Here is a 23,453-nt window from a genome sequence, read left to right as displayed (position 1 = left end):
TTCTGGCACGCGGTTTGAAAGTTTTTTATTATTTATTTATTTATTTATTTATTTATTCATGTACGGGCATGTACTCGTGTATATATATATATATATATATATATATATATATATATATATATATATATATATATATATATATATATATATATATATATATATATATATACATATGTTGAACTATACACACACACACACACACACACATTTATATATGACCAAAGATACCTGTTCTTCACCTGGGTAAACCTTATTTATTATTTTAAACAGAATGGGAAAGTCAAAACCTGACGAAGAGTATAAAATCGTTTTTATTTCATGTATCACAATGACAATGACTGACTTGAACTGTGAACTTAGGATGAGGTGAAACTGACTTGCTCTCGTTGGAATAAAAGGGTTGTGTGCAATCAGCCCAGATTTTGGAAGTTTAACCAGGAGGGGGTTACTGGAAGAACACATGCATCATAGAGTTTCTGGGGAGGGTCAGAGGACTAAGAGAGCATTGTTGGAGAATAGACGGTAGAAAAAAAAAATTGTCTCAATCCATTGTCCACTATTGTTCTGCTGTTGCAGAGTCCTGTCAGAAAAAAAATGCTGTTCAACCAAATGAATAAATTTAAAATACATCATTAAGGATAACGAGATCGCTACTCCAGTGCTGATGAGGATAGGTACATTTGAGATCATGATCTGATCGTACAAGGACAAAATTCATCTGGACAAGTAGTTTAATTGGGTACCTTCATCCAAGAACAAGTACTGTACAGTTTTTGAAAATTATTGAAGCCTGCAATGGTCTTTTCACCCTAATCTTTTTAGCAACAGAACTGATTCACATCATATCCTACTGACTGTAACTATGTACCACTCACCGGCTACGTTCTCCTGAACCCCTTCCCATTTACAATTCCACTTATATTTTTGTCACTGCTGAGCCTGAACTCGTGTGGATCGGCTCGCTTCGCTCGTCTCTCCACACGTCGCTGCAGAGATTGATGTCACAGATTTGCTGTGTTGTCAGGATTTACACCAATCATGATACAAACATTTATTTTGTTCAAATTTACTTGTAATATTGGTGGTGATATCTGTATTTGTAATTTGCAAATACAACCCGTCGCTTCACTCGCAGAGTTAAAGGGGGGGGGGGGAGAAGACAGAAGAAGAGGAGGGGAAGCGAGGAAGGGCGTGGAGGAGGTGTGGAGAGTGACACCTCACGAAGCGTTGCTATACACTGCGGGAAGGGAGAGGTACGAGGAGAGGGTGAGAGAGAGAGAGAGAGAGAGAGAGGGTAGGGGTGGGAAATAAAGAGAAAGGTGAGGGGTCGAGATGGCATCAGCAAAGAGAGTGATATGTTATGCTTAATGACTGCACACAAACACACACACCCAACATGTCAGAACAGCTGTACACACAATGACACAACAGAGTTTATAATGTAATCCACTGGCACATCTGCAAAAACTTTGATGTCCCAGTTCCAGAAAAATTTGTGGGAACATGAACCAAAAGCAAACACTGAAAACATGGAAGTAACGCTCACATCCGACCTAATGATTCCATCAAGCGTGACCATTGAAAACAAAGCGTTGCAAACAGATATCATACTTAGGTACAAAAAAAAGAGAAGAAGGCATTGCTACGTGAGGTGTCATTAACAGTGATTTTGGACAAAACAATGCAGAAATCAAGAAAATGACCAAACATCAAGACCTCAAGAATGAAGTGAAAAGATCCTGGAAGATGAAGAATGCCAAAATTGTACCGGTGAAAGTTGGAGCTACTGGAATGATGATGAAGAACCTCACAGAGATATTAAAAACCATCGCCTGGAATATTACTACAAACGAACTGCAGTCATAAGTCGTCCGGAGGGGGGGGGCTCAGCAACGATCCTGAAGAGAGCCCTCGGCATAAATTTTTGAGAACAGAAAACTTCACAGCTTGGTCCATGAATCGTGACCCCTTACCGAAATAAAGGTGAATACTTTGAGCCCGTCCTGGGAGGACTCCATTCCACATTTTGAAACTCGTATGTAGATACCAATCAATGACACATATACACACACACACACACACACACACACACACACACACACACACACACACACACACACACACACACACACACACACACACACACACACACACACACACACACACACACACACACACACACACACACACACTGAGACCTTGGGCATGAGTATTTAAAACCCATGCTATGTTCTTGGGAAAGGTCTGCCTGCATGCATGAATGCTTGCATATGAAGCAACCTTTGCACCTCACCGGTCGGCTCACTCCGAATCCGATTCATACATGCTACAATCCCCTCAACAGAGGGGGAAGGGTGGGGGACCAGGGGGAGGGTTGGGAGAGAGGGAGAGACAGACAGGGAGACAGAGAGTCAGGGAAGAGAAAAGTGGGGTGGGGGAGGGGGGAGAGGAGAGGGGTCAGAGAGAGGGAGAGAGCGGGTAGGGTTTGTCGGAATTCTGCCAGATGACACCCAGTTTATTGTCCATCCAAGTGACGGCACGCACACTGATGAATCACCCTGCCTGTGAATCACTGGGATGACAGTTTATAGCTGGGTTGGGATTTAAATCCAGGCTACACAGTGAGCATGCGTACCTCTCGGCTTTCCTTCCGTGATGTGGCGATTCATTACTTCATTACTAAAAATATTTTTTTCTCGTTCTGATCATATAATTTACTTTTCTTTTCTACCTCTGGTATAGAACCGCAGTATCACCATTGAAACTTTAAGAATGCGTGCCAAATGGCTTCACCACACAATCCATGAAACGGTTGAAGAAACTTTTAAAAGTGAAACATTTAATTTTTATTTGTATTTATCTATGTCGAAGTCACGGGGCGTATAATGGAAGAACAAAAAGGGGAAATGTCACGGAAAATAAAATTTCACATTTTCGGTGAGCCAGCCGCCACCTGTTTCACTGCAGAACAACACTTGGCCAACAATGCATACGAGTGCACCTGAACTTTGTTCAAGTTGATCGCGACATATATAGTATTCAGTGATGGTGCGAATATTGTAGAGTGCTCACCAATTAGCTTAAGCACTCCAACAAAATGGTTCACTTGGCATGTGATTATCAATCAACGAACGCTTTGAAGTACAAGAACAAAATTCATCTGGACAAGTAGTTTAATTGGGTACCTTCATCCAAGAACAAGTACTGTATAGTTTTTGAAAATTATTGAAGCCTGCAATGGTCTTTTCACTCTAATCTTTTTAGCAACAGAACTGATTCACATCATATCCTACTCACTGACTACTTTCTCCTGAACCCAGCATTAAAGGGAGGGGGGGGGGAGAGAAGAGAGGCGAGAGAGGAAGAGGAAGAGGGGAGAGAGAGAGGGAGGGAAGGGGAGAGGACAGCTTTTCAATGGTGATACTGTTTCTCCTGAACACTGGCTACTTTCTCTTGAACCCTGAACTCAAACCTGGTAAGGGGTCACGATATTAAGCATCCACCTCCCAGAGACGCCCGAAATGTCAAATGACTGAATTGGACAAATGAACACTTTTTAAGGAGTCGGAACTGCTTCTAAGTTTGATTCTGGAGCTTAAATTTTGTAATTCAGCTTAGTTTCAGTTCTGTAATTCAGCTTAGTTTCAGAGGTTCTCGAGGTTATGACATGCGGAAATTAAATAAAGCCATGAACGCTGGCATCTCCAGGCCTTTATAAGCATTGTAATGTATCCAGCATTTCGTAGCTATGATGAACAGGCATTCGATAATATCAGTGAGGAAAGTGAAAAAAAAAACTTTATCGTTAAGAAATCATTGTGGCCTGTTCCAAGTCAAAGCATGGTTGAGCAGGCCAAAAAACATGGCAGCTTCAGACCCCAGCGAAGTAAGCAAGGATACGCCTTAAGACCCCATAGAGAGTTAGGTGACTGAGGATGCGCCTGATAAAGGATATAATTAAATAAGGCCGTTAATTATCTTCAAAAGGGGTGTTTTAATTAACCCAAACACACAATTTTCTCTCATGCACTTCCTTGGCATTCCCTTTGTATGTGTGCAAAGTTTCAGACTGCAAGGTTTCATGGTTTTGGACTTATGGAGGACACACACACACGTATTGATTTATTTGTAAATGGGCAAGGGTCTATACTGTCTAATCTGTCTGAAGGTTGTACGGGGTCTAAAGGGACTTAAGGGGTGTACAGGTTGAAAGGTTCTTGCGTCTAAAATGGCCAACAGGTGAAGGGATCTAAAGGTGTCTAAAGTGTTGAAAGGTAAAAGGGGACTTGTGGGTCTTTGTGGTCTCGGAGACTTTTACGTCCCCTGGATCTTCGGGGTATTTTGAGTCTTGAGGGTCTTTAACAGTCGAAGGGGTCTCAGAATGTAAAGGGTCGAAAGGTACCTTCCAATGGTACGTAACTAATAGACATTTAGTCACACGACTTCACGGACAGACCGTGCCTTTCATATATATATATATATATATATATATATATATATATATATATATATATATATATATATATATATATATATATATATATATATATATATATACATAGTTGAAAGTTTGTCTGTCTGTGTGTTTCTCTGTGATCTATGCACGCAAAAAGTACTGGACTGATCCTCACCAAACTTCACATGCTGACATAACATGTACTCGGGAGTGTCCCGATGTAAAAGAATTGTATTTCCGAATTATGACGTCATCATCTGATTGCGTAACGTTAATTTTTCAAGTTCAGCCGATTGACATGGGACCAACGGAATTTGCTTGAGAATTAATTAAATCGCAGATGATGACATGAAACCAGCCTCACATTGTTGAGGCATTATGGTTTTTTATCTGATGCGGCAATAAATCTTAACATTTTTGAACTCGAGTCTTCTGCATATAAAACATGGTGGGGAAAATATAATATTATAGTGGTGATGAAAAATAATAATAATGGTGGCAGCCTCTACAATTTTATAATTAACTGTGACATGTACTCCTTTAGACTCGCCGTCATCCATGGGATTCCTGTGCAGAGCACGGGTATCCCTGCTAGTATATATATATATATATATATATATATATATATATATATATATATATATATATATATATATATATATATATATATATATATATATATATATATATATATATATATATATATATATATATATATATATACTATCGGTCAGAAGTTTTAGAACACCCCCATTTTTCCAGGTTTTACTGAAAGTTAGGCAGTTTAATATTTCAATGTACTCTGAAATTAAAGCATCGAACAAATAAACAATTGCAGATAAAAAATAAATCATGGAATCGTTTTGTTGAACAAAATTTAATCTAAATTTCTGACGCATCAAAGTAGCCACCTTTTGCAGAAAACAGAAGAACATACTCGTGGCATTCTTTCTCCAATGGAAATCAAATATTGTTCGGAAAGTTCTTCCCAACACTGTTGCAGAAGTTCCCACAAATGTGTTGCACTTGTCGGTTGCTTTGCTTCCACCCTTCTGTCCAGTTCATCCCAAACCAGCTCGATGGGGTTTAAGTCTGGAGACTGTGCTGGCCATTCCATGATTTGAAGCCTACCGTCTTGTTCTTCTCTTCGAAGGTAGTTCTGACATAGCCTGGAGGTATGTTTTTGGTCATTATCTTGCTGGAGGATGAACGCCTGACCAACTCGGCGAAGACCAGAGGGTATTGCATGGCGCTGCAAAATGTTGTGGTAGCCCTTTTGGTTCAGGGTGAGTCGCTCTGTGCAAGTCGCCGACTCTGGATCCAGCAAAAGAGGTCCAGATCATCACGCTTCCTCCTCCATGTTTGACAGTTGGTGTCACACATTGAGGAACCATCCTTTCGCCGACACGACGGCGTACAAAAACCCTGCATGATGAACCGAAGATTTCAAATTTTGATTCATCAGTCCATAAGACCTTCTTCCAGTTTTCAGTCGTCCACTGGTGGTGCGTCATGGCCCAGGCAAGCCTCTTTTTCTTATTTTGCCATTTTAGCAATGGCTTTCTTACTGCCACTCGACCTGTCAAACCTGCAGCTCGAAGTCTTCTCTTCACAGTTGAAACTGAGACCTCCTTACTTTGACCATTGTTAAGCTGTGCTTGAACCTGCTGTCGTGTGAGCCGCCTTTCACGCAAGAAACTTGTCTTCTGATTGTGTTGTGGCTTTGGGTCTGCCAGACCTCTTCCTGTCAGAGTTTCCTCCAGTTTCCAAGTGCCTTTTGATGGTGTAGGAAACTGTACTCACTGACACCTTGGCTTTTCTTTTCAATTCCTCTCAAGGAAAGACCTACACTTTTAAGGGTTATGATGATCTGTCTGTCTTCCTTTGTTAATTGTCTTTTTCTCGCCATTATGATAGCAATATACTACTTCCTGCAGTGCAATATTGTCCAAATAATGCGACAGAGGGTGTAACAACACACTCTGTTCCAACACTGCTTTTATACAGACAGAGGGTTTGTAACTAATCAACAAAAGTTGGGACACCTGTGGGAATTGTTTGCATCGACTCTCAAGGCTTGATTTACTTCCATTGCTGCAGAACAGCTGCAGTTGCTAACCCATTACTTGTTCCCTGAAAAGGGCCTTTTTAAACAACTCGGAAACTTACATTATTTTTCAGATTTTTGTTTTTAACCTTAAGTTTTTTTTGTTTTTTTTTTAACCTCTGGCAGTTTACCGCTTAGCTTTGTACTTTCAGGTTATTCACTGGACTTGAACTGCTTAAATTTCAGTAAAAACAGGAAAAATGGGGGTGTTCTAAAACTTTTGACCGGTAGTGTGTGTATGTATGTATATATATATATATATATATATATATATATATATATATATATATATATATATATATATATATATATATATATATATATATATATATAGATTCCCTGAGTCCCAACTCAAAGGTGATGAGGTCCTCACACAAAGCAATAATTTCCTACATGTGAATCCAAGTAATCACATAGTTGTAATCTTCCTCTTGTCCAACAGTCTTTAAGACACATCGATAACATAAGCAATGTTTATGAATGATGCTCAGCAACATCATAAGATCCTGGAAATGGCAATCTACGAGTTACACTGACTTGGGGGCTGTGATGCAAACTTTGGGCTGGACTTTGGAGTTGGGACAGTAGGCAAAGTGGAAACTAGAACAGCTGGCAGAGAGCGAGCTTTTGCAGAGCATTTCATACAAGTGCATTTTTTACGGTTGATCTCAGGTGAAATGCTTGCTTCAGAAACCGTCTTGGAGGACATCAGCACTTCCGCAACCGATCTTGAGGAGCTATTTGTCCCAGAGTTATGTGCATCACAGGTGGGACGCTGCAGGTCCAATGCAGCAACCAGCGGATAGCCAACGTCTACAGATAATGTCTCACAGTGTACATCGTCATGAAGCTGGCTGTGGAGCTCCACAGTGAAGATCAAAGGGCCCTGTGGTTCACGAAATGACAGGAGAGAAGAAATAATGATAAAAAGGACAACTGGTGAAAACATCACTTCAAAAATGTCACCATTCTGTAAGGAAACACAAAGCAAAGATCATCAGATGCACAACACAGAAAGAATCGTTGCATTGAATTTATCATCCGAGCCACAGCACCATTAAAGTGATGTCAAAAGTACTGATGGAAACGTTTTAGGGGGAATTGTGGAGACATATTGTTTCGAGCATAAGCCTGGTGTTGGCTCAGTGGTTAGGGTGGCTGGCTTGGGATCTTAGGGTCCTGAGTTTGAGCCCCGTTTTCCACTGAATAAATACCAGGTGGGGTTGACTCCGCCTGTCATCCTTCCGAGGTCGGCAAAATGAGTGCCAGCTTGTTGGTATCCTGTGTTCGAGTGGCAACCCGTCCAGGATTGTGCCCAATAGCCAAGGAGACTGCTTAGGCAGCACCAATGCATTTCACAGAGTATGGTCCCAATGGATGGATGCATGAAATAAGAAAGCAGGAATCATTTACCTTCAATGGAAGTGTAAATATTTTTTGAAGAAGTGACGTGAAAAAGATCACAGCTGGAAAGTAATATTTTCATTTGGCTTTGGGGGGGTGAGTGGGGGGGGGGGTCCTTAGATCAACATACATCACATCCAGGACAAGGATATCATAGACAATTGGAATAGCACTCGGAAGAGCGCATACCTCCTGAAGGGTTTACATTTAGTATCCCACTGATAGGCCGGATCTACAGCCGGACATGAACCAAAATCTACTGGACTTGTTCTTGTCACCTACCCAACCTGTCCACCAAATTTTGTCATAATCCGTCCACAACTTTGGGAAATATCATGCTCTTTATCGCTTTTGGCCCAATCTCTCAATGGTGAAATGAAATTATCGTATCCGGATCGGGGATCGTTACCAAAATCTTAGGAGTTCGTCCTTTTCACACACTTGACCTGTCCACGAAATTTAATCCGAATCCGTCCATGACCGACACGTACTGCTCACAGACACGCAGACAAATGAAAAATCGCTCATCGAGTGACACTTGGCGAAACAGAATGGCACTCGGTGGAGCCCATACATCAGCCCTGCTGAACAGTTTACATTCTGTATCCCACTGATCGGTCAGATCTGAATCTGGACCTGAACCAAAATCGAATCGGCTTGTCTCATCACCTATCCAACTCATCCACCGAGTTTTGTCACGACTCGTCCACAACTTTTTGAGATGTCATGCTATACATAGTTTTTGACCCCATCTCTCAATGGTGAAGAATCACTTAAAAAATTCTTGGATCCGGATCCGGATTTGGATGTTCACCAAAAAGTAAGTGTTGCTGTCCTTGGCAAAAAAAAAACACACACCGACATACACAAAAAATTCAGAACGATTGTTTGAAAACTTTGGCCAAAAATCATGTGACCAACAGACCAACAGACTTGGAGAAATTTTTTTTGCCAACTAACAAACTTGAAATCACTCATAGAGCGACACTTGGTTTTAACAGAATGAACTAGAACGGCACTCCATAGAGCGCATCCCTCCGCCAGGCTGAACAGATTACATTTTGCATCTCACCGATCGGCCAGATCTGCATCCGGACCTTAACCAAGATCAAATCAGCTTGTTCTTGTCACCTAACCAACTCAAAAACCAAGTTTTGTCATAACTCGTCCACAGAATTTTTAAACACCATGTTATACATCGTTTTTGGCCCTATCATCAACGGCGAAGGCTCACTTAAAAGATTAAAAAAATCCTCGTGTCCGGATTCAGATTTTCACCAAAATCGAATCAATTCCTCCTCGTCACACAACCTACCCATCCACCAAGTTTTGTCTGAATCCATCGATAAATTTTTGAGATATCGTGCTAAATATCGTTTTTAGTCCTCTCACTCAATGGTGAAGAATCACTTGATGGCTATTGATCCAGATCCTGACCAAAAATGTGCGTTTCTGTCCTTGGCTAGTATCCTCCGTACATGAAAAAAAAAATTCGGAACGATTTCTTCAAAACTGAACAAAAATCACGACAAACAAAGACGTCACAGGCCAATATATTTGGAGAAATACTTTCACCGAGTAACAGAGACAGACAGACAGACGGGTGAAAACATAACCTCCGTCCACCTTTGGAGATGGAGGTAACCAGGGAAAGTACCCGTCCACAATGACGGGAAAAGTTCAAGTTAATCTATCAATTTAAATTATTTCATGGACTTTAAAAAGGTTGTGTTGCACTCCTGGTTTCACTCAGAACCAAAGCTCTGAGCTGCTTATTCTGCCCATGGCGAAATGGTGGTGCAACATCAGGCGGCGGAGGTTCAATTTGTCAAAAAAAGAGTGTGGAATATCCTGCTTTCATAATAAAATTTGGCATCGACATTATTCATGCCTGTTCTCCCAGCATTTCAAAAGTGAATGTTGACCTTTTCAAACGCAACATGGGAAGCGGCCGCCATAAATGGGAGACAGACGAACACACAGATAGAAGACACCACTGTTTGCAATATATAATGGAAGACTTCTCTTCCAAGGAACTTCAACACAGAAAGAGACCATTTGGCCCATAAAGCCTGCACAATGTTTGCCTTTTGTGAGAGAGAGAGAGAGAGAGAGAGAGAGAGAGAGAGAGAGAGAGAGAGAGAGAGAGAGAGAGAGAGAGAGAGAGAGAGAGAGAGAGAGAGAGAGAGAGAGAGAGAGAGAGAGAGAGAGAGAGAGAGATATATATATGACTCCCCTCTCTCTTTCGCTCTCCCTGACTCGCCTCTCTCTCTCTCCCCTACTCACACACCTCTCTCTCTCTCTCTCTCTCTCTCTCTCTCTCTCTCTCTCTCTCTCTCTCTCTCTCTCTCTCTCTCTCTCTCTCTCTCTCTCTCTCTCACCCTCCACTCACTTATTCACCTCTCTCTTGCTCTCTCCCCCACTCACCTCCTCCTTCTCCCCCACTCACCTCCTCCTTCTCCCCCACTCACCTCCTCCCCTCTCTCTCTATATGGCTGTGCTCTATCATTTTGAGTGGACACTCCAATTCTTCACAAATTGTGTCATCAAGTCCACCGATAATTAAATCCAAGTTTATTTTGGACCTCTTTGAAGTTTATGAAATGTTATTTTTAAATGTAGGTTTTTCTTTAAATGATTAACACTGCAACCTTTGTTCAAAGACTTTCAGTATTGGTTCCTGTTAGTGGTTTGCCATTGCCTTCCCAGCAGTAGTTCAGGCAGGAATTTGTAATTCGGCCATGCTGCCGCTGATGGCTCGTCTTCTCTTTGTGAAGGACACTGTTGGGAACTTTAACATCCACCAACTAATATCGGTCGATGGGACATCAAGTTTAATGCCCATCAGAGGGCGGCACACACATTGATGATTCACCCAGTCAGTGACACACTGGGATGACAGCTTATACCTGGGCCGAGATTCAAACCCAGGCTCGACAGCTTTGAGATGAGTGTGCATACCTCGAGGCAAGGTCGTCTCTCAATGCACTGTTAATAAACAAACTGTGATTCCATGTTGTGTTGATACGTTTAAAATGCATCTCGCTTGGTATCATGTTGAGCTTTGCCTGAATGCGGAGCTTTTCAAACCCAGGGCGGGAAGTGGCCACCCTCGGAAACGGGAGACGGCTGAACATACAAACGCACAGACAGACACCACACTTCACATTGCATTGTATACAGTGTCTTCATAAAGTATTCACACCCCTCGACTTTTGTCACGTTTTGTTGTGTTACAGCTTGAATTTAAAGTGGATCAAATTTAAATGTTTTGTCACCGATCTTCACAAAATACCCCATAATGACAAAGTGAAAATATGTTTATAGAATTTTTTACAAATTAATAAAACATAAAAAAGCTGAAATGTCTTGTGTCAATAAGTATTCAACCCCCCTGGGTCAATACTTTGTAAAAGTGCTTTTGGCAGTGATTACAGGTTCGAGTCTTCTTGGGTATGTCTGTATCAGCTTTGCACATCTGGATTTGGGGATTTTCTTGCAATCTTCCTTGTACATGTTCTCAAGCTCTGTCAAGTTGGATGGGGAATGTCGGTGGACAGCAATCTTCAAGTCTTTCCACAGATTCTCAATGGGATTCAAGTCTGGGCTTTGTCTGGGTCACTCGAGGACTTTCACGTTCTTGTTCTGAAGCCATTCCAGTGTTGCTTTGGCTGTACGATTGGGGGTCATTGTGCTGTTGGAACATAAATCTTTTCTGCAGTCTCAGGTCTTTTGCACTCTGAAGCAGGTTCTCCGAAAGGATTTGCCTGTATTTGGCTCCATTCATTGTTTCCTCTATCCATACAAGTCTCGCAGTCCCTGCCACTGAAAAACATCACCATAGCATGATGCTGCTACCACCATGCTTCAAAGTAGGTATGGTGTTAGATGGGTGATGAGCTGTGCTGCGTTTCTGCCAGATGTAGCGCTTTGCATTCAGGACAAAGAGTTCAACTTTCATTTCATCAGACCACAGAATCTTTTGTCTCATGCTGTCAGAGTCTTTCATGTGCCTTTTTACAAACTCTAGGTGTAGTCATGTGCCTTTTTCTCAGGATTGGCTTCCGTTTTGCCATATCCCCCATAAAACCAAGATTTGTGAAGTGCAGCAGAGACTGTTAGCCTTCTGGCAGGTTCTCCCATCTCAGCCAGGGAACTCTGTAATTCTGTCAGGGTTGTTGATCAGCTCCCTGACCAAGGTCCTTCTTGTCCAGTTGCTCAGTTTGGTCGGACAGCCAGCTCGAGGAAGAGTCTGGGTAGTTCCATATTCTTTCCATTTCCGAATGATGGAGCTCAATGTGCTCTTGGGAACTTTCAACACTCTAGAAATTGTTTTATACCCTTCCCAGATCTATACCTCCTCACAATTCTATCTCAGAGTTCTACAGACAGTTCCTTGGACTTCATGATAGAGTTGTCAACTCTAACATGCACTGTCTACTGCGGGACCTAATATAGAAAGGTGTGTTTCTTTCGAAATCGTGTCCAACCAATTTAATTGGCCACACCTGGACTCCAGTCAAGTTGTAGACATCTCAAGGATGATCAAAGGAAATTGGAGGAACCTGAGCTCAATTTGGGGTATCAAAGCAAAGGGGTGAATACTTATTGACTTGAGACATTTCAGCTTTTTATTTCTAATTAGGTTGTAAAAATTTCTAAAAACATGTTTTCACTTTGACATTATGGGGTATTTTTCTGTAGATCGGTGACAATTTTTTTCTTTAATTTAATCCATTTTAAATTCAGGCTGTAACACAACAAAATGTGAAGTCGAGGGGTGTGAATACTTTCTGAAGGCACTGTAATATATGGACAGACACATATGATATGTGGGATTTTAACCCAAGTTCGTCATCACGAGTCAAGGGTTTCGATGACAATGCTATTCGGCCAACACTGTTAAAAATGGATGATTATTATCAATGCATTGAGCAAGGTTTATGGGTGAGATTAAAAAAAAAAAGTTTTGGGGAAAGTGAGTGATGAAAGTAACTGACAAACATGAAGGGCATCTCAAAGGATTGGACAATGCATGAAAAATAGTAGCCTCGGTTTGCTGCACTTTACATAGCCATGCCCTTATCGTTCTTCTTTGAAAGACGCACCACAGAACCACAAAGCTAATTCAGTATAACAAATGTAAGAAATGCAACAACTAATCATTACCTGCAGTGCCTGCAGGCCTGAAAGTCGCGTGTACACACAGTTTTGAGGAAACGTCTGTGCCGAAAGCACAGGGCTTCCTGAGTCTTCAATGCTGTCACGGTTCACAGCTTTTGGATCCACATTCAGTTCCTGTTGGCCACGCATTAGCAATTGCAAAAACACCACGGTCAATATGACGTAAGCAGACCAAGAACTACAACCAGGATCCATGCTACATTAGTTATGGTTGCGAGTCAAAAATAAAAAAAAACGAACAACAGAAGCACCAAACCAATTTGTGTACAAATCATATTTTGGAATTCCTATGACGTATTTGCTTGAATTTTCAATTTACCTCTGATATAAACTTTACAACTTTGAGATTATGAGGATGACAAGGACAAAAAGTGACATCTGCATGAGGGATGCAAGTATCAAACCTGGCTGACTAAGCCATGACCTCTAAAGGCCTGTTGCAGGAAATGCAACCACAATGGCAAAGATATTGCTGTGCATTAAATGGATTTCAGAGCCATTGCAGCACAAAAAGCCTACCATTGGAAGGTTTGTAAGGCAGATTGAAGAGGAGAGGGCACCTTGGACCGGTCGCAGGATACGCAAAAAGATTACGAGCACATTGCTGAACTCCGCAGAAAAGCAGAGCTGAACTTGAGCACCAGACGCGAAATCATGACGTATGGGTGCTGGTAGCTCTGGACAGACAGAAGAGGAAGACAAATTAACTACTTTAGTGATATGCATTCAGTTAAATAGCCAAACAGCTTCCATTCCAATGAAGTATTTTGGTGGGGATGAAACCCCATTTAAAAGTTAAAACAAGCATGGTAAAAACAAGTGAAAAATAAGTATAATGGAAAAAGGTTCCAGAACAATTGGTCACCTTTCATCACAAAGTAAATCGACAATAACCATCGAGGTATATCTGATGGACCTTCTCAGAGCTGAGAGAGGGGGAGAGAGAGAGAGAGAGAAAGAGAGAGAGAGAGAGAGAGAGAGAGAGAGAGAGAGAGAGAGAGAGAGAGAGAGAGAGAGAGAGAGAGAGAGAGAGAGAGAGAGAGAGAGAGAGAGAGAGAGAGAGAGAGAGAGAGAGAGAGAGAGAGAGAGAGAGAGAGAGAGAGAGAGAGAGAGAGAGAGAGAGAGAGAGAGAGAGAGAGAGAGAGAGAATATATAAAAAAAAAAAAAAAATATATATATATATATATATATATATATATATATATATATATATATTGCGGGCCGGGGGAGAAGACCACGAGGTGGGAAAGCTGTCTCGGCTCCCACCAGACTCCGGAATTGTAGGCCGTCACTCACGGATAATTCCGTGATGCGGCGGGTCGCTTAACCGACTGTGGATGCCAATAACTCAACCGCGTGACCTGGGGTCCTCCTGTCTAGAATCGGGTTACCTAATTAACCACACGGTTTAACCACCGGGGAACCACACCCTCGGTACTCCTTGTCCAAACTGGATCACTCTACCAACTATGGATCACCTTTCCGGATCGGATGCAGCCGAGTGGTACTGCCAAGGACGTAACGGCTAGAAGGAACGGTGTTTTGGGAAAAAAAAACCCGGCTAAACTTAGATCCGAACCATGCTGGACCAATGAGGGAAAAGACAAAGGTGAGCTGGGAACATTTATTCAATAATTATTTATTTACAATAAGCGAGGAAAAGCATGTGGCACAACAAAAGGTTTATTGAGGATGTAATGCAGGGAAAGATGAGAGAGGTGTGGTGCGGCAATTTTACAAGCAACTTACAAAAGCGGACACAGTGCAGGCTTGACGCGAGATTAATAAAAGCAACAATTACAACAATGAAGATCTTCTACAGGCTTATCTAACGGACAGGCGCCAACACACTTAGACACACACTCAGACAAAATAAACCCAATGAAAGGCAAAGGATTTTTGCAGCCAGGGAGGGAGGGAGTTCAGGTCACAGTTTTTGGTACCTGAGCATTTCGAGGGAAGGGATGCTCTGTGGTGTGGCACCCAACAAAAGCTGTGCAATTCAGTCCACAGCCGCACGTGTGGTAATCGTGTCTGGCGGAGTCCAAAGAGGCGAGAGATGAGCAGTAGCAGGACCAGACAAGAGGTTTGGTCAAGGTCGTGTGGGCGAGGACCAGTACATTAGGCAGGCCATCGAGGCAAGACGTAGGCAGAGCCAGGCAGCAGGAACACTCACAACAATTCTCTTCAACCTCTCCAACTTGCAATTCTCTTCAACGACCAAACAACTCGCAATTCTAACTCGACCTCTCCAACGACCCGCAAAACCAACTCGACCCAACTCTGAGGATTGCTCCGTACTTTATAGATCACGGAGCTCGGGGAGGAGCCATGGCGAAACCGACGTCATCATCCGATTGGACCGGGCCTTCATGTGGTCCGCCTTTCTGGGCGGGGTTTCGGCCAGACGCTAGTTTGGCCTGCCCACCTGGGTGCAAAACGAACGCGATTCACCGTCCACGTCTGGTTTGGAATAGACGGTGGAATACTCAAAGCGCCGGTCTACTCCATGGTGCACGTTGTGATTTTGCCTCAGAAGCGATCGTTGGGGAGGGTACCGTAGGTTTTCGTGGATTTTGCCTCATAAATGAAATGGTGGGAATAAAATCAAAGGGAAAAAATGATTTAATAACCTAACTAAAGCCCATCGCAACGCACCCCCGTGTCTTCCCACTACACAAGGAAGGGATCTAACCACGTATATCGATGGAATAACTGACTCGGGATAACTGTATGTTGTATGCATATGGTTCCGAGAACCATAACTATATATATATATATATATATATATATATATATATATATATATATATATATATATATATATATATATATACTCTATATATATATATATATATATATATATATATATATATATATATATATATATATATATATATATATATATATATATATATATATACTGTATATATATATACACATCTTGGAACTTCAATGGAGGAGTAGACCACATTGTGCAGGCCCATCAAGCCTGCACAATGGTTGGCAACTTAAGGTTATTTGTCCATGCGCTATCCTTTTTAAATGCTGCGTATCAAGCAAAGAAGCAGCACATACCATTTTTAGCTCACCTGGACTTTAGTACTGTGAGCTTATGCGATCGAGCAGTGTCCATAGGTGAGTCAGTCAGTCATTCATTGAGTCTGTAAATACTTCAATCATTATCGCTTGAACCAAAAATACGATTTTGATGAAACTTGGCCAAAAGCTTCATATCTGATGCCTAATGAAGGTATATTGACCAAACCTTTCCCATTGGTGTTAAGAAGCAACCAAACCAGACCCGATAAGGTGTCTCTCTCTGAGACGTCTGCCTGAATGTTGGGAATGGCAGCATCGTCTTTCTAATTGCAGACTCCATTAAATAAATCACCAAGCCTGCCATGTTCACATGAGGTAATCCTGCATGGTTCAATGTCCACTCACTGGCAGCGATGGGCGAAGGTTTGGGTCGAATGTGCCAATCTCGGAACTTTCAGACCTTGCGCCTATCCACACGGCCTCGAGAGTTTGCAGTAAGGGGAGCTGCAAACCATCAGCTAGCTTTTTGGGTGAGTTCATGAAGTCAAACTCTTTCGTTGTGCAGAGGTACACTCCTTTCTCGCTGGTACGTTTATAAATATTTTCAGCTTCTTTTCGAAGCTTTGTGAGCATTTTCGGTAACAATCCTCTTCACGCACACACGATATACGTTCAGCTGCCATGATGACCCCATTTCTCGGGGTTTCTGGGCCGGATTACGTTTGAAAGTCACGCATTAGGTAACTTGGATGACAGATTGGAGACATGTAGAAGTGTGTACAAATATGGCACAAACATTTTAAATTAAACAACAGCTCGGCTGTTACTTTGACTATAGTATTTTGTTGTCTGAAGACATCCGGGCATTTAAAGTTTATTTATCTCCATCATTTTCAGCAAGAATCCATGCATTGTTCTTGAAAGGGCTCAAACTCCAAGAACAAACAACAATGGCAAATTAATGTGCACATGTGATGTGTTCAACAGTTAGTGTTTGAATTTAATTTGAACACCGTCACACAGACACCATTTGACTAAATTAATTATCTCCCACTTTCACAAACAGTAATTAGACATCAATAAAGGTATTTGGTGAATAAGATCCATTTGTTTTGTAAAGTTGATTGGATATTTGAAGATTTCTTGTCATCTTCTACACATGCTGATTCTTTCCCATTCTGTTTTTCTCTGCAGCCATCGTTACTCATTATTGCGTAATTCCTCCTTTCCTCCTTGTGCATGTCTGTCCTCCCAATAGCCTTTGATAGTTTGTGAATGTCACAAAACGACATTTTATGCAATGAGGAAAATGCCTTGAAATTGGTACTGTTAGGAAAACTACAATAAAGTATGTATAATGAAGAAGGAAGGTATTTGCCCTCAGACATCAATTATGAGAGTTGTTTGTGTGTCTGTCTGTCACGATTTTTCTCAGAGAAGGCCAAACGGATCTCCATCAAATTTTCAGAGGTTCATCAGTGAGTGTTGGGGAGTGCTTTCGGCCAAAAAAAACAAAACATTCAAAAATAGGGAAAAATATAAATAAATAAATATATTTTAAACCCCTCTTTAGTGCCCAAACCTTTGTAGCTATGTGAAAGGTAATATTAAATGATCCCAGACCCTATTCCTTAGTGGGTGCAGTGAAGTATTTCAGGTCCCCACAAAAGCATCGGAAAAAAAAATTGATTTCTTCAAAATGTCAACAAGATTAGAACAGCACCGGGCAACGTCGGGTACCCCTGCTAGTTTTATATAAAGACGTGTATTTTCAATATCATTTGAGGTCATTCCTACTTTTAAATTTGTCCATATGCAACAAATTGGTGCCTGCAAGACAAGTGTCTACAACGTTTGATGCATCCAGAAATAAAAGGTTTCAGTCCAGCATCTGTTGCGGTCAATATAGGCTACAGCAATTAGACCATTTGTTAGACCAAGTGAGCCAGCAAAAAGAGCCACACAATGAAGGATATTAAAAAGAGCCAAAAAAGCAAAATGTTAGTCTCAAATAAATGTTGATAGGGAGACCAGCATAGAGAGCTCATTAAAATAAGAAGGGCAGATTGCTTACCATGTGCTTGAGCCCAACGCTGGTAGATGGAGCAAGACTTGCTTGGTTGTTGCGGTGCTACGGGGTCCGTGAGAGAACGCCGTTCAGACAGATTGCTCCGAATCTCAAGTGCCTGCCGACCACGGGCCAGTGGAGATTGTCCCATATCTGATGGTTACAACGGTAGGTTGAACAATGTAAATTTAATCGAACACATTCAACTTTTTTCTTGGATGAGCAAAATCCTCGGCAATAGCAATGGCTGTTAACGAGGCCAAGGCACGGACCTCTCTGGTCTAATACTGCAGAGAAATTGGTTACTTTTTAGCCCTCTGTTATCTCTCATTTGGCTTTGTACCACCTCCTCTTGGGTAAGACAGATAAATTCTGTATATGAGATTTGAACTTGTTTTCCATCATGAGCCATCGGTGTATATGGAACCCTAAACACGCCAACACCGTCTGTTGAATTTTGTTCCGTGTTAATTTAAATTAATCTTGATCTCCACTACCAGTTGACCTGGGCCCGGTGTATGCCCCAGTTAGAATAGGTGTACCATATCCCTGTGTGCCGTAAGAGGCGACCAGGGTTGCATCAGGAAGGGCATCCGGCGTAAAAACCTATGCCAAATCATTATGCGGACAACAAAACGAATTTCCATACCGGATCGGTCGAGGCCCGGGTTACCAACGACCGCCACCGGTACCGGTGGTCAGCAGGGTACCAGTGGAAATTGTGCTACTGCTGGGCGAAGGAGGAGAAGGAGACGGGGAAGGCGAGTCCGGAGGCAGTGGGAGAGGGGGAAGGGTAGAAGTGTGGAGGTGAAAGTTGGAACTCTGAATATTGGGACGATGACTGGCAAAGGGCGAGAGTTGGCTGATATGATGGAGAGAAGAAAGGTGGATATACTGTGTGTACAAGAGACCAAGTGGATGGGGAGTAAGGCGAGGAGTATTGGAGGTGGTTTCAAACTGTTCTACCATGGTGTGGATGGGAGGAGAAATGGTGTCGGGGTAATCCTGAAGGAAGATTATGTCAAGAGGGTATTGGAGGTGAGGAGAGTGTCTGATCGAGTGATGAGTGTGAAGTTGGAAATTGAAGGGGTGATGATGAATGTCATCAGTGCATATGCCCCACATATGGGGTGTGAGATGGAGTATAAAGAAGATTTCTGGAGTGAGTTAGATGAAGTGGTGGAGAGTGTATCAGGTCAGGTATGGGAGCATGTGCCAGAACAGCGCGCCGCTGCGTCCACTTTCCGCCGGTACTCCAGGGGCCTCCGTCTGGCCATCCCCCAGGCAGATGCCAGGCCCATCCCCATCTCCTTGAGATGATGGTCAACCTGCTGCAACCACGAGGCACGTGGTTGGCCCACTGGCCTCCTCCACTCATGAGACTCCCTCGCTGAGAGAATCTGGTGAGCAGGATCAGCGTCAGGAAAACGAGCCACATGTCCATGCAGCCGCAACTGACGCTCACGGACTATGCAGGTAACAAATCTCATCCGAGTCTCTCTCAGCAACCGCTCGTTGGACACAAAATCCGACCAGTGATAGCCAACGATTCTCCGAAGACACCTGGTACCAAAGGAATTAAGTCTCCGTCTCAGATCCTTGGTCAGAGTCCAAGTCTCGCACCCATAGAGCAAGACTGGAAGTACCAAGGACCTGAAGACTCGGACTTTCGTCCTCCCGCACAGGTACCGGCAGCGCCACACCCCATGATCCAGTGAATCCATGACTCCCCAGGCCCGACCCAGACATCTATTGACCTCTGACTCGCAGCCAGCAGAGACATGAATATCACTGCCAAGGTAAGTGAATCTCTCCACGACCTCAACATCCTCAACACAAACAGACACAGACAGGACAGCAGCATCCAAGATGTCACCGAAAGCCTGGATCTTAGTTTTGACCCAAGAAACCCGTAATCCCAGCAGCTCCGACTCCTCATTCAGCACCTCGAGGGCCCCCAAAAGGATGTCTAAAGTCTCCGCAAAGATGACTGCATCATCTGCAAAATCAAGGTCCGAGATCTTGACATTCCCAAACGATGCACCGCAACTTGATCTCTCCGACATCCTCCCTAAAATCCAGTCCATACAAGTGCTGAAAAGTGTGGGGGCAAGTACACATCCCTGACGAACTCCAGTAACAACTGGAAATAAGTCAGAGATGGTACCACCACACTTCACAGCACTCTCAGTACCAGAGTAGAGTTCAGACATCAGATCGATCAGTTTTGGTGGCACCCCACAAAGACCAAGAATCCTCCAGAGGACATCCCGATTCACTGAATCGAATGCTTTACAGAGATCAACATAGGCTGCAAGCAGCCCCTGCCGAAACTCCCGTCTGCGTTCGGTGAGGACACGAAGGGCAAGGATACGGTCAATCGTTGACCTCTTTGGTGTAAAGCCTGACTGCTCTGGACGCTGGTGCTCAAGCAGATGGTGGTGAACCCTATCAAGAATTATCCGAGCAAAGACCTTGCCCGGCACTGAGAGCAGCGTCACCCCTCGGTAGTTGTTGCAGTCTTGGCGATCACCCTTCCCTTTCCAGAGAGGGACAACAAGGCCCCTCTTCCAGTCAGTTGGGATGATGCCTGTGTTCCAGGCAGAGCACAAAACTGCATGCAACGACACGAGTGCAGCATTTCCACCAGCCTTGAGAAGTTCAGCATGGATGCCACAGATCCCTGGAGCTTTGCCCCGTTTCAACTGGTTCACCGCAGCCCGTGTTTCCACAAGCGAAGGTGGACCACAGTTGATTTGAGGGTCAGCAACAGGGATTGTAACACCCTTGACGTCCAACTCGACAGCTGGGGGATCAGCCTGGTACAACCGCTCAAAGTAACCGGCCCAGCGGGCCTTCACTTCAGACTCCTCTGTCAAGAGCCTACCACTCTCTGCTCGAACTGCAGTGCTCCGAGGGATGGGCTTGGATGAACGTAATGCGCAAATTCCCCTGTAAGCGGGACGAGAATCACCTGTCCACAGGTGATGCTCTACCCCCTCACAGATTCCTCGCACATAGGCCTCCTTGTCCACCCTCAGTGCACGTACAGTTTTACGCCTCAGCTCCCTGAACAGCTCAGCTCTGCCATTCAGCCTGGCCCTGCGACTCTGGTCAATGGTATCCAGTGTCCCTTGAGAGACCAAATTCTTCTTTGCCCTGCGGTGAGCTCCAAGACATCCACCGGCAACATCAAGGACGGTGGTCTTGAAGGCGCTCCACAACTCTTCAGGACCCCCCAAAGCACCCAGGCCCCCCAAGTGTCCACTCAGCCTGTTCGCAAACTCCTCAGCTACTCTCTCATCCCTGAGCTTGGCAACATCCAGCCTAGGCTGGGATGGTACCATTCTCCAGGATTTAAGGTGCAGCTTTAGAGTTGCTACAACAAGCCTGTGGTCAGTATTGAGGAACTGAGCACTCGCTCCAAGAGTGTATCCAAGGATGAAAGTATATCCAAGAGTGTATCCAAGGATGAAAGTGTATCCACTCGAGAGTGTATCCAAGGATGAAGGAGTGGTGATTGGAGCAGATTTCACTGGATATGTTGGGGAAGGGAATAAAGAGGATGAGGAGGTGATGGGGAGGTACGGTCTCAACAAGAGAAATGTGGAAGGGCAAATGGTGGTAGAGTTTGCAAAAAGAATGGAAATGGCAGTGGTAAATACGTATTTCAAGAAGAAGGAGGAACACAGGGTGACATACAAGAGTGGAGGAAAGTGCACACAGGTGGATTACATCTTAAGTAGGAGATGCAACCTGAAAGAGATTAGTGACTGTAAGGTTGTGGCAGGGGAGAGTGTAGCTCGACAGCATCGATTGGTGGTCTGTAGGATGACTTTAGAGGTGAGGTTGAGGAAGAGAGTGAGGGCTGAACCAAGGACCAGATGGTGGAAGCTGAAGGAGGAAGACTGTTGCGTGAAATTTAGGGAGGAGGTGAGACAGGCGTTGGATGGTGGTAAAGATGGGTGGGATGATTGGGCAACGACAGCAGAAGTTGTGAGGGAGATAGCTCGGAAGGTACTTGGTGTGACATCTGGACAGAGGAAGGAAGATAAGGAGACTTGGTGGTGGAATGAGGAAGTACAGGAAAGTATAAGGAAGAAGGGGTTGGCGAAAAAGAAGTGGGATAGTCAGAGAGATGAAGAAAGTAGGCAGGAGTACAAGGAGTGGCGGCGAAAGGCAAAAAGAGAGGTGGCAAAGGCCAAGGAAAAGGCATATGACGAGCTGTATGAGAAATTGGATACAAAAGAAGGGGAAAAGGATTTATACCGATTGGCAAGACAGAGGGACCGAGCTGGGAAGGATGTGCTGCAGGTGAGGGTGATAAAGGACGCAAATGGGAATGTGCTGACGAGCGAGGAGAGTGTGTTGAGAAGGTGGATGGAGTACTTTGAGGAGCTGATGAATGAAGAAAATGAGAGAGAGAAGGTTGGAAGAGGTGTAGATAGTGAATCTGGAAGTGGGGTGGATCAGTAAGGATGAAGTGCGGACTGCTATGAAGAAGATGAAAAGTGGAAAGGCGGTTGGCCCAGATGGTATCAGTGGAGGCATGGAAGTGCTTAGGAGAGATGGCAGTGGGGTTGTTAACCAGATTGTTTAATAAAGTCTTGGAAAGTGAGAGGATGCCGGAGGAGTGGAGATTAAGTGTACTGGTTCCGATTTTCAAGAATAAGGGTGATGTGCAGAGCTGTGGAAATTACAGAGGGATAAAGTTGTTAAGCCACACCATGAAGTTGTGGGAAAGAGTAGTGGAAGCTCGGTTGAGAGGAGAGGTGACGATCTGTGAGCATTAATATGGGTTTATGCCAGGAAAGAGCACCACTGATGCGATGTTTGCTTTGAGAATGTTGATGGAGAAGTATTGGGAAGGCCAGAAGGAGTTACATTGTGTGTTTGTGGATTTAGAGAAAGCTTATGATAGGGTGCCAAGAGAGGAGTTGTGGCATTGTATGAGGAAGTCGGGAGTGGTGGAGAAGTATGTGAGGATCGTGCAGGATATGTATGAGGACAGTGTGACAGCGGTGAGGTGTGCGGTAGGAATGACGGACCGGTTTAAGGTTAAAGGTTTCAGTGGGATTGCACCAAGGATCGACTCTGAGCCCTTTCCTGTTTGCAATGGTGATGGACAGGTTGACGGACGAGATCAGACTGGAGTCTCCATGGACTATTATGTTCGCGGATGACATCATGAT

At 43.5% G+C, this 23,453-nt stretch overlaps 1 protein-coding gene across 1 annotated transcript in view; it reads right to left on the bottom strand.

Moving 5' to 3' along the window:
• Positions 1–293: 293 nt before the first annotated feature.
• The window catches only part of LOC147017584 (mucosa-associated lymphoid tissue lymphoma translocation protein 1-like), a 101,178-nt gene continuing 78,018 nt past the window's right edge, over positions 294–23,453 (bottom strand). The window contains 5 exon segments of the mRNA XM_085847315.1: positions 294–7,095; positions 7,097–7,449; positions 13,137–13,265; positions 13,671–13,828; positions 18,268–18,414. Coding sequence (XP_085703441.1) covers positions 7,038–7,095; positions 7,097–7,449; positions 13,137–13,265; positions 13,671–13,828; positions 18,268–18,414 — 845 coding nt within the window. The 3' untranslated portion in view covers positions 294–7,037.

Source organism: Eptatretus burgeri, chromosome 11 (genome assembly GCF_056783735.1).
Source record: "Eptatretus burgeri isolate ZD-2024b chromosome 11, Ebu_testis_v1, whole genome shotgun sequence".
Lineage (NCBI taxonomy): Eukaryota > Metazoa > Chordata > Myxini > Myxiniformes > Myxinidae > Eptatretus > Eptatretus burgeri.
Note: the sequence above shows the minus strand (reverse complement) of the source record. Positions and strands in the feature narration are given on the sequence as shown.